Below are 12812 nucleotides of genomic sequence, written 5' to 3'. Positions count from 1 at the left end.
TCAATGGCAGGAGCGGGATTCGAACCCACGATCTTCGGCTAGATACGCCGCTGCTCTACCATTTGAGCTATCGTGACCTCGATCCACTCGGACACCAACTTCCCATCCCAACCCCACCTTTTGAATTTTCCCTCCTTTTTGCCATTTTTATAATCTATAAGTTTGACTTACATCTGGTCGTGAAGCGAATCCATATCGCCTTGTGATGACGTAGTTTATCTGTTTGGAGACGTATTCCAAATTATCATAAAGAAAGATCAAAATATTGATGACGATTAAACGGTTTTTACTGTAAGTTGCAGGCAAAAGTGAGTTATGGTCGTTGTCGATGACATGATTGACACGTCCATAAATCAACCTTGATATTAATTTTTATTGTCATTTATTTTTTTATAAATCATACTTCACTTCAGGCGTAACTTTTAATTAAAATTTGAACACGTTTTGGATGAATTATTCCAGTTACGGCTATTAAATTTATTCGAGGGTTTTCTTTTGACCTTACAATTCTGTTATATCATAATAAACTTATTAAAATGTTAAATAAATCGGAATCAAAACAAAAGATAAAAACATCTTTGAAGATAAACAGAAATTAAATAATATTTTGGATGGGTAGACGATTTTTATTACAATCGTACTTGTTCATCCAAGGGAACAAAATTTTCCCCGATAAAAATTAACTGGCGATGTAACCTTAATTTAAACAAAAAATCAGGGATTCCTGTTAAGTTTTTTCTATTGGGTTTTTTTTTATTATAAAATCAAACGCGTGATAGCAGCTCCATTGATAATATTTGCAAAAAATAAAATAAAATAAAATAAACGTTGATAAAATTGACACGGTCGAAGAAAGGGCAACTCAGGGGTCTTCGCCGTCTGGGCAATTTGACCTATTGAATTTCCCCACTCTTCTATAGATAATTTCATAAATCCTCTGTTTATGAGATATCCCGACAGTGGGAATGAAAAACATGCAAAGAGAGTGGATTCACGCCGCCCCAAGGATTAAATGTTTTTGAGGTGGGTTCAGACATAAAATATCTTTTTTTATTTCATTTAGTATTTATAAGTCTATACTTTCTAACGTCTATTGTTGAACTAATAAAAACATTTGATGAAAGAGTAGCTGTTTAATATTCAAAAATATCATTTTAATCGTTTTCAACACACAGCCAATTTAAACAAGATTATTTCAATATACAAAAAGATCGGATTATGAAGTTTAATTATCAGTGAATTAAAAAAAGTCAACAAACTTAGACCATTGTGTAGTGTAATCAAAACGGGATTCATTGGTCGTACTCATTACTTAAAATTTTATTTAATTAATTTTCGTACCGTGTTGAATACTTAGCCGACAATAGTGCCAACCATCAGGAAAAAGCTAAATCTTAGACTTCTAACCCTGAGGAACCAAGAAAAGGTTAACATGGAATGTACGCCTTAAGAGAACCCACGACAAGGACAAGGTTAAATGCATACACTAAGACTCAGTGGTAAAACACACGACTAAATCCTAAAATGACCTTAAGGCCTTCCCTCATTCTCTTCATGATCATATATGCAAGTTACGCATGTTGGCCAATAATAGAACAAAGAAAGGCTGGATGCTTAGGTTAAAAAAACTGCCATAGTGGTAATGATATCCTCCACTCTATGATATACGGATGACTCAAAGAAGGGAAATGATACATAATTTAATGGTTTCTTTGGGGGATGACAGAATCATAATAGAGGTGTATCATCATTAAATATAGATCTAACTGTTAAAGAAGAAGCAGACGTTTCCTGCAAAGAGGATATGGCTATCTTGGGAGGAACCAGCGTTAACTTGGCAAATTGCAGGGAGTGCATGACTCTTACAAACCTGAAAATATCTGGTGGAAAAATAGGATTTGAGGACAAGAAGGTGTTTGGGAAGAATGCCCTTGAGCATAAATGGCAGTTCATTGAGCTCTTGCACGACATTCGCAGCATGCCGTGACAATAAAAGGTCTTGAGAAATTCGGTTACGAATGGATTACTGGGGATTGAAAAGGTGAAGTGGAATTTAAGGATCCGGTGCTTGACAGGTTATGGATGAAAGGAATCTTGAGGTCTGTGTAGATAGCAAGATTGGATATGTAAAATATCAACTATGTTTCGTAGGATCTTGGATTCTTAGTTGAAACGTCGTTTAGTCGTTTAAATTTTAAACTTTTATTTTATTTTAAATCTTTAAAATTTTAATTATTAAGTCGATATTTGCCGTTGTCATGAGCCGTACATGGTCTCAAACATACATAAAAAGAAGTATGTTTTCATTTAGATAGGATGTAGCGTAATTCGTCGAAATGTGGGTTTTAAGGTTGCTGTGGAAGATGATCAAAATGTATCATCAGGAATCGTAAAGTATCACGGGTGTAAATAGAGAAGAGTGTAGGGCTAAGGATACCTTGGGGAATACAGAGTGTTAGCGTGGATTATATTTTCTTGTTCTAATGTTCAACCCGTGTTGTTTACCCTGAGCTGTAATTCCGTCTGATCCAGATTAATTATTTTATAAAATATAAATTCATTTACTCCTCCAAAATCTGTCACATTCATATATTTTATAAGACATACTTGATGTCTTATAAAATATAGAAGAGAAATATGGATTATTCAAACGTTCGACACTGTTTGTCCAGGAGGTTAATTATTTCTGATAGGATTTAATTGGTGATAAACCCTTTAATAAGCAATACAAATGCAAAAGTAAATCCGGGATTTTTGTTGTTGTTAAACAAAAAGAAGAAAAAGATGCTAATCCAGCGATAATAAAACTTTCCTCTGTCTTATTCATTATTGTGAATTAATATCGTAAACATTGTTTTTTCCTTAATTTGCCGTATCTATCAATATGACCTTATGATAAAACAATTGTAAATGATTTTGTGATATTAGACATCTTTAACAAACTTTAAAGACCTCTTTGTTAAAATAATCTACCAGTCCAATGTTTTAATTTTCAATTTTAAGATTTTATCGTCGTTTCGATTACGCTTATACTGTAAGATATTAACAATAAAAATTATTAATAGAAAATTAAAAATTGTATCTTTTTAATAGTGTCAGTATGTTTGTTCGTAACTAAGCTTATGTAAACAATTAATAAATAATAATTAGCCTAATTGGTGTAAATGATAGTTATGAAAAATCTTTTTCTTTAAACAGTAACACAAAGATTTTTTATTTAGATTTATTTTGAATTTTTCCAGGATACTTCACATGCATTTTTTAAATATTTTTTTTGTGGGTTACTTGTATTACAAACTTCAGCTTTTTCGCCTTGGCTTCCTAAGCTAACAAACCCTAACTTAATTAATAATTATGAATAATTAATTTTTACATTTCAAGTCCTGCCTGGCGGAAATATTGGTCAGGGACCATTTAAAGATCAAAACCACCCCCTTTTATTCACAGGAAAACTCAAACTAGTCTTCTTTTTTATAGTCACCTTCAGAATTAGATCTCTATTAAAGTAGGCAAGTGGGAATTAAAAGCAACAGAAAAAGTATGAAATAGGGAAGGCAAAAAAATAAGGAAATAACAAAAAAAATTCCTTTGCTATAAGATTGGCTTAATTACCATAATCAGCAAGAAATAATTTTTTAGTTATAATTTTAAAACATATATAAATAAGTAATAAATTATAATTTAGTATAAAATATCTCAATAAGCTAAATATATTTCAGATAAATTACAAGTGGGGAAAATAGTATATAGTTAACAAAATTAATACAGTAGCAATAAAAATAATTATTTATAACTCATTAGCTTTTTGTTAAAACTACAGTTTATTGTTGAGTAATTAAATAATATTACAATTATAAGATTGGAAATTAAATTGGGCGGTATGCAACACGGCGCTTGTAGGCCAAAAGGACGGAAAGTAAGTTATGCTGGTTTGCCTATGTATAAAAAAGCCGATCAGCTCATAAGACGATGGAAGCCGGTCTCTAAAAAAGATTCAGGGGTAGTTCACGACTTTGAAAGTGGGAAAACGGTGAAAGAATTTTTAATGAAAATCTTCGATTTGGTAAGTTGTTAATTTGCAGAATCGGAGATTAAGTTTTTTTTTAAATCTCTATCTCTCTCTCTCTCTCTTAAGTCCTTGACAATGCAAGGGTATACATTACCGGTGAAAGGACAAGGAACCGAGACATTAGAATTCTCCGACCTAGACCAAATTGCACTACTTCCGGCCAACAATATAAATCACAAGATGTACATATGGAACAATACAAGAACAATACTTAAAAATAATAAACGAAGAAAGTTTTACTAAACATGAATAAAGGATAAATACAACTCATCGTGATGAAATGAAATATCAGTAATGTTATCATTACACGATATCGAAATGATCTTAGTTGTCTAATAACCAATCTAAATATCCAAAATTCCAAATATTTAATTTTCTCATAACAATTGCCTTTATAACTTTTAAATATTTACAGATCAATGCAATTTTAAAAACGGTAAAATGTATATTATAAATACCGTCAAATCTTCTGATACATGTGTATTTGTGAATGAACATTTTAACTATAAATAACCAGAACATAAATTATATAAACTGATATATTTGTGTTTATATTTTGGTGTGTGTGTGTGTGTGTGTCTTTATCTTTTTTCACACACACGCACGCACGCACACGCACACGCACGCACACACACACACACACACACACACACACACACACACACACACACACACACACACACACCTTTTTTCTCTATCACANTCTCTCTCTCTCTCTCTCTCTCTCTCTCTCTCTCTCTCTCTCTCTCTCTCTCTCTTTCTTCCTCTTCCTCTCTTTCTCGCGTAATCTCTTTCTCTTCTCAAATCTTCCGTGATCAATAGGTATATCGTTCAATTCATTCATTTATTTTCTATCTAAGCATGTGATTTTATATATTTCCAACAAATCGTTCCACCAGGTATGTAACCAGTTAAAATGGTAGTAGTTTATATTTCGCAATTTATTGTCTGGCATCCGAGGAATAATAGGCACGGATTAATGGTTGAATTTTGATATTAGTGTTACGAATGAGCTGATAACCGGTTATCAATAGTTTGAATTCAACGTATCATGTAATATAAAATACGTATTATCATAATATGACCATATTTGTACTATATTGTTACAAGATAATTTGTAATTGATTAAATCATAGAAATTTTGTTTGTGTTATAAAATGTAATCTTTCTTCTCTGATGTCCGACCATGAACATTTAATTTTACTATTTATATGGAGATATTTAATATTTTAATTTTTAGATGTCTTTATTTTAAAATAGGATGTGTGATACGATCAACGATATGTAATTTTTTATTTGATATTTGGCGTTTCTTTTTTAGTGTAGAAGATCATGAAGTTTATAGAATAGCAGGCCTACGGGGGAAATCAAGAAAATTTGCCCAAGACGAGGGTTTGAGACAGTTTGTAAGATTATTATCATTTTGCACATGTGAAAAATATCGAGAAAACGATATATGTGAGTCACCATCCTGTGAATTACAAGTCAAAGTATGGGAATGTCATTAAAGAATATCTAAAAAGTTTTGATTTTCCGAAGGGGGTTCTGAGAAGTGGGAGAGAATCCCTCGGCGCAAGTGGGGGAAGGATTGGAGAGTATATAAGCCGAAGGCGGCGCTTTGGAGGGTACATTGCTCTAACCGCAGTCTCACAAACCTCGTGGGAGTCGGAGACGTGACTTACCAGTCGGAGAAAAAAACATTTCTGCAGTTGTATTTCTTCCAGAAGAAGGGTTCCCAGGACCTCGACTACCGCAGCCTTTTAAAGGAGTACGCGTTGACCGTCCAACAAATACAAAAGAGAGACAATCATTCTTTCTTTCGGGGTCACATCCCTTGTTTGGAATTAGACAAAACTGACCGACAACCCGAGGGGGCGAGAAGTGCTGGAGTTCGCAGGATACGCCTTGCTTAATTACGTCCGAGAAGAAAATATCAAGAAGAGCAAGATGATGGCCGTAGCAGCTGCCCAGAAGAACAGGGAGATGTTCGCTATTAAGAAATCTTACAGCATCGAGGTACTTTTACTAATTATAACAATATTAATTTTTAAACATTAACAATGGCACAAAAATATTTTCTTTTTTATATCAGAAATTAACACAATTAATAGTATAAATGTAAGGGGAAAACAGTAAAATCTAGTCTAAAAATAGTTTTAGCATGTTCATTAGATTCTCTTATCTTTTATTTATTTATTAATTTGATCTTTAATTAATATTGAAAATTTTTCACATAGTACTATTAATAATTTCCAATTGTTTTAATATTTACACGCAATATTTACTTGAAGGTTTGGTTTTTTTTATTTTTGGTGGGATTATGCATGAGTCCTGTTTCTACTAATTCTGAGCACATTTATAATGCAATATACATAAATATATTTACTAAGTCCATTTAATTGTTATTGTAAGTTACTTTTAAGGGAAAATCTTGTTGGGCAATGTTGACATTTTATACAAGCATAGTTATGCCGTCTTAGTTATGCTTTCTCTTTAGTCGAAAGTATTGTTGTTTTTATTTGTTTTAACTTTACAAGGTACAAACAATAATACTAAAGGATTAATTAGTGTTTACGGAAAGCGAGGTATTTGAGATAATTTAAAATTCCCTGGGGCCGAAAATAAACAAAAATTGCGCTGGGGGATTGGGTAAACGTCGGAGAGGTGCGCGAGGGTCATTAGACCAAACGGTACGTGCCTTATAAAGCGTAATGACTTTCGCCGGCTCGTAATCGGATATTAACGAGTGACCAGTTAACTCCCTTTTACGAAGGACGATCAGATAAAGGCTCGTTTCGCGAGTTTTAAAAATCCTCCTAAAAGACGAAAAAGTCTAAAGATTGACCCGTCCTGCTGAAACGATGAACTGACGCCCTTGAAGTCTAAGGCCTTCGAGTAAGTTAATGAAACCTAGTACTGTTACGATCAAGTTACGGATCCGGCTAACCTTGAAAAATCACTCCCGATCATATATTAGAAATTCCGTACGGCATGGTTCTTCCTTGTGTTACTGTTGACCTAAATTCGAACTGTCATTTTCAGCGACTATAAGTGTATATCAAATCCCGCATTAAGAAAAAATCCGTTATATCTTAAAATAAGTGCTAACTAAGACAAGTTAACACATTTAAAATTAATCAACGACCATTTTCCAGAAGGTTTTAAATATAGAAACTCATAACGTTTACGTCAAATTTGTCTGAGACGATGTTTATAAGAAGAGTTTTTTAAAGTAAAATTAATTAAAACCAAATATATATATTGAAGCCTGTTAAATGTCATTTTTTATTAAAATAAGTGCTAACATAGTCAAGTTAATACATTTAAAATTAATCAACGACCATTTTCCAGAAGGTTTTAAATATAGAAACTCGTAACGTTTACGTCAAATTTGTCTGAGACGATGTTTATAAGAAGAGTTTTTTTAATTAAAATTAATTAAAACCGAATATGTATATATAGAAATATGTTAAATGTCATTTTTATTAAAATAAGTGCTAACATAGACAAGTTAATTCGTTTAAAATTTATCAACACCATTTTCCAGAAGGTTCTAAATATAGGAACTCTTAACATTTATGTCAAATTTGTCTGAGACGATGTTTATAAGAGGAGTATTTTAAAGTAAAATTAATTAAAACCAAATATATATATTGAAGCCTGTTAAATGTCATTTCATTAAAATAAGTGACATGTCGAAATGTGAACAGGCCACTTGCCCTGGAATAGAACGAGGTGGATCAATCAGTTGGGGCGTTCCTGTCCCGAGCAGGCATCCTCCTCTCTTTCTATTGTCCCAGGAAATTGGTGGCTGGCGGGTTAATTAATATTTCGACCGACCGGAACCCCTTGGGGTCGTGTTTGTCTTGGCGTTTTCGGATGAGGTCGGACCTCTGTAATCCGCCGTATAATTCGGTTGACTTTCGCCGGCTGAAGGGGGGATCAAGGTAGGATCTTATAATCGTTATATTATAAAGGACGATCCTTTTTTTATACCAAAATAAAGAATTATACTTATCAGTACTTGTGGGTCAAAAAGGTTAATTCTGGTGGATTTTCTCAGTGACTCTTGAAACATTTAAGAAGGATGAATACCCCTTTGGGGTGCAATATTGTAAATCGGGCCGGATCAGATTGAGCTGATCGAATCTCACCACCTGCGTTCCCTTTATACAAAGAAAATTTGATTTTCACTCTTATTCCGTCTCATGGTTTTTCTCCCTTTCGTTTTGCAGAACGGATATCCGGCGAGACGCAGGTCTTTGGTCGACGACGCCCGCTTCGAGACCATCGTCGTCAAGCAGACCAAGCAAAGCGTACTCGAAGAAGCCAGAAATCGCACAAATGGTGAGAATTTTTCTCTTCCACGGCCTTTTTTTTGCATGGTTACATTTTTATCGCATGAGTTTTTTTTTTACGTTTCGTTATATATAATTTTAGACAACACCGATATCCAGTTGACACAGGCTCAGCAGCAAAAGCACGGTATGTCTTTGTTATTTTATTTATTAACTTTTTATTTTATTTTCTTCCATTATTCATTTTTATTATTTTCATTTTTTATTGATAGATGATCTTAAAAAATATGTTGAGATCAAAGATTCTCAAGACACCAAACATTCAGGTTTGTAGTTGAATTTTATCGTTTTCTTTTTAATTTTGAAATTTTTTTTATTTTATAAAGCATGAATTTTGTTTAATTTAGTTGATGTTGATGATGAAAACAAAGAGAACGTTTACGAGAAAAACAATCAAAGGAACTCACACTCAGGTAATTTCAATATAACTTTTATGCGTTTTTTTTCTTTAAATTTGTTCCTCCAAGTTGAGTTATTTCAGTCTTCAATAAAGCTTTAATCTTATTTAAAAGTGAAAAACGGGTTGAAAATTGTGCGAACCACTCTTTGGAGATAATCGCGGATATCATAAGTGGGAAAGTCGGACCGCTTTGGATTGAAATAAAGGGCAAATCTCTCTTTCTCTGGTCTTGATCGCCTTTGACTGAGGGCGGTGGTAATTTCCTGTCTTTCGCGTCCCTTGTGCCATTGTACTTGGAGGCTTTAAATTCGCCTTAATCCTAAGCGATTTGTTCATCCACCCGTGCATCACTTAGGACTTTAACAACTGCCCCAGATATTTCCATTGATTCCATTGCTTTTTTTTTTGTCGATAGACTGTGGTCTGACTGAGGAAGAAGTCATCCTCAGCAACGCCGCAGGGGAAAGCAAAGAAGCCGAACAAACATTGCAGAGGGCCGCGCTCGTCTTGAAACTCAAGGATGGAATCGGCTCATTGGCCAGAATACTCAAATCCATCGAGGTAATTGATCGACCTGCATCCAATGCAATTTTTATTTTTCAGATAAAACTAACTGGTGATTTTACAGAACTTTAAAGGGCAGATTGTCCATTTGGAATCACGTCCATCCAAGCAAACCGGAGCTCAGTTTGATGTGTTGGTCAAGGTCGACATGTCTCGCCAGAGCCTCCTTTCGCTTATCAAATCTCTTAGGCAAAGTTCTGCTTTGGGAGGAGTCAACCTTCTTTCCGATGAAAGCATTAACGTCAAAAGTACGCAGAATTATTTTAAAAAAATGTTAAAACATCCCGAGGTAACATTTGTTTATATTTTAGACCCGTGGTTCCCTCGTCACGCGCGTGACCTGGACAACTGCAACCATCTCATGACCAAATACGAACCAGAACTTGATATGAACCATCCTGGATTTGCTGACAAAGTATACAGGGAAAGGCGTAAGGCCATCGCCAACATTGCTTTCGAGTACAAATAGTAAGGATCTCAAACTGTTATAAAACGTTGAACTTGCTACAGAAATGTTCAAACGTCATTTTATTTTAATTTCTAGCGGTGATCCCATTCCACACATCAGTTACACCGAAAGCGAAATCTCCACCTGGACTGCAGTATTCAACACAGTTTTGGACCTCATGCCGAAACATTTCTGCAGGGAATATCAGATAGTATTTGCCAAACTTCAAGAAGAGGGTATATTCCAGCCGAACAAGATCCCCCAGCTTGAAGAAATGTCTGCTTTCTTGAAAAAATGCACCGGATTCACTCTTCGCCCTGCTGCAGGACTTCTTACCGCTAGGGATTTCCTCGCCAGCTTGGCTTTCAGGGTGTTCCAGAGCACCCAATATGTCAGACATACCACTACACCATTCCACACCCCAGAACCGTAAGTAATTTTTTATTTTTGTAAGATTTTTTTAAATAAGTTAAATGTTCAAAAAGCAAACGTCAATATGATTAAAATCTCGGTTAAAGCAATTTCATGTCTTTAAAGTGACTTCATCTAGAGACATAATTGAATTTCTGAACGGTGATAAGGGACGTAACTAGGGGTGTAGGTGCTAATGGGTTCTCATAGTCTATTACGATGCCCCTTCTAATTCTGTTAACTGTTCCAACAGAAATTCATTTTTCCTCAGACGACCTCACAATAAAATTTTCAAATTGGTTTATTATAAAATAAGACTGTTCTATATTTTACAGGGATTGCATTCACGAGTTGCTAGGACACATGCCGTTGTTGGCTGATCCCAGCTTCGCTCAGTTTTCTCAGGAAATCGGTTTGGCTTCTCTCGGTGCGTCCGACGAGGAAATCGAAAAACTCTCCACCGTCTACTGGTTCACAGTAGAATTCGGACTTTGCAAAGAGCACGGACAAGTGAAAGCTTACGGCGCCGGACTTCTTTCCAGCTACGGTGAACTTCTCCACGCCATTTCCGATAAGCCCGAGCACAGGGCGTTCGACCCTTGCACCACCGCTGTTCAACCCTACCAAGACCAGGAATACCAGCCGATCTACTACGTGGCCGAAAGTTTCGAAGACGCCAAAGAAAAATTCCGCAGGTGGGTCTCGACCATGTCTCGCCCCTTTGAAGTCAGGTACAACCCCCACACGGAACAAGTCGAAATCCTCGATTCTGTCGACAGACTTGACAACCTAGTCTCTCAAATGAATCTGGAAATGCAACATCTTACGACTGCCCTTTCAAAACTCAGAGGCAGCACCTTCGGCTAAATCCGCGTTGCGTTTACTTTTCGGCCACGAGTTCAATCACATTTTTTAAACTTTTATTACTTTGTATAAATCCTCGATTAAGCACTTCAATTTCTTTATGTTAAAGACTTGTGGCTCAATTAAAATTTGTATATTTCGGTCATAGTTACGTATTTTAATTATAAATATATATAAATATATATTTATATTGTATATAGTAATCAGTAATTTATAGAGACATCGAACTTACAATTTTGTTTAGGTCACCTATGTGTTTATTCGAAAATAATTGTGTTCTTTCTTTTGAATTTCAAACAGTATTATTACAAATACTTAACTAGTGATATTATATTGTAGTCTGAAGTCGATACTTTAAATGAAAATATTCTTGAAAATAGAGTGTATTATTTTTCTTAAAGATACGAGTTCCTTTTAAAAATGTAAAAAAAATTGTATGTTTTGATTGCAGAAAAACTCGCTTCTTTGTAAATTTACTGTGAAATTGTAAATTATATTTATAATAGATAAATCGTAGATTATATTTATTATTAAAAATTACTCAACTTAGATTATATAAACTAATTTTGTGGTAGCTCAAAGTAGATTCATTGAGTAGATACTTTTAGTTGATTATTCGTAAATGTTCTCTTCGAATACTTTGTGCTGAACCTGTCAAAACCTATGCTGTGAGACTAATAAAAATATTGTGCACTTGAAATCCTTCTAGTTTAAATATTTATTCCTAAAAAAATCCTTTGGAATCTTTGCTATGCTTAAAAGGTTAGTATTAGAATACAGTGCCCCAGAAGGTTGATGAACTGCCTATTTGATTGGCAGTATTAAATGTACATGCAACACGATCTACAAGAAATTTGGCCCAAACACCCCAAAGACAAAAGGAGCTTCAACATCTAATAACAGTCCTAGGAAAAGAAACAGTTGATGAAAAAAATTATATTATCATCCAATGAGGGTTTTTTTGGAAAAAAAAACTTTCACAAAAGAAAGCACTGCAATTCTTCGAGTTTTATTATTTATTCCTAAAATTCCTTTTGGAATCTTTGCATGCCTAAGAGGTTTGTAGTAGAATAAGGTCCCAGTGGATTGGTCAACCCATTCGAATGGCAATGCTAAATGCACCGCTAAGGATCGGGTGAAGATTATAGATTCAGCCATAGCTACACTGACAAATATAGTCACATTCAGCAATAATGAAAAATCAGCTGCAGCGAGGAACTCTGAATGTTGAAGCAATTACGTTCCAGCGTTCCATAAAAAAAGTGGCCCGTCAGTGATGGCTGAACATTAAACTCCTAAACTACAAAAAATGTTTCAACAGTGAATATCGCGAGTCTTAGGGAAAGGAACAGCTGAAAAAAAAGGCTTTTATCAGTTGTCCTACTCACCTACTTTCTGTTTCATCTTTGAACCATCTGTTTACCATATTACGTCCCCTTCCTGATTCTTGGGGCTGTCTTTATTCCAAAGGTATATATTTTCTAATCACTTGGAAGGATCTGTTTAAGTTGAGTTTATCTCTCATTTGGTCAGGTACCATTATAGCCATCTCATTTATTTTAATTCTCCAGAATTAGAGGAGGAGCTTAGATCTCCTATAAGGAATCAGCATCTCCTCCCCTCTTGGCAATAACACCTCCGTTTTTCAGGCGGAAATCTGGGCCATCAATGTGTGTTGTAGAACACTTATGGAAAATA

General features: G+C 34.7%; 1 protein-coding gene across 1 annotated transcript; it reads left to right on the top strand.

Annotated features, from left to right (window-relative positions):
- Positions 1 to 943: 943 nt before the first annotated feature.
- On the top strand, positions 944 to 11814 carry LOC106664402 (tyrosine 3-monooxygenase). Its single transcript, XM_014390095.2, has 12 exons — positions 944 to 1023; positions 5391 to 5527; positions 5609 to 6085; positions 8305 to 8416; positions 8510 to 8554; positions 8640 to 8693; positions 8775 to 8840; positions 9243 to 9388; positions 9456 to 9639; positions 9703 to 9859; positions 9936 to 10268; positions 10586 to 11814. The coding sequence occupies exons 3-12, from the start codon at positions 6017 to 6019 to the stop codon at positions 11115 to 11117; spliced, it is 1698 nt and encodes a 565-aa protein (XP_014245581.1). The 5' UTR covers positions 944 to 1023; positions 5391 to 5527; positions 5609 to 6016; the 3' UTR covers positions 11118 to 11814.
- The last annotated feature ends 998 nt before the right edge of the window (positions 11815 to 12812 follow it).

This window comes from Cimex lectularius, unplaced genomic scaffold (assembly GCF_000648675.2).
Source record: "Cimex lectularius strain Harlan isolate CLEC.00 unplaced genomic scaffold, Clec_2.1 scaffold233, whole genome shotgun sequence".
NCBI classification, from domain to species: domain Eukaryota; kingdom Metazoa; phylum Arthropoda; class Insecta; order Hemiptera; family Cimicidae; genus Cimex; species Cimex lectularius.
Note: the sequence above shows the minus strand (reverse complement) of the source record. Positions and strands in the feature narration are given on the sequence as shown.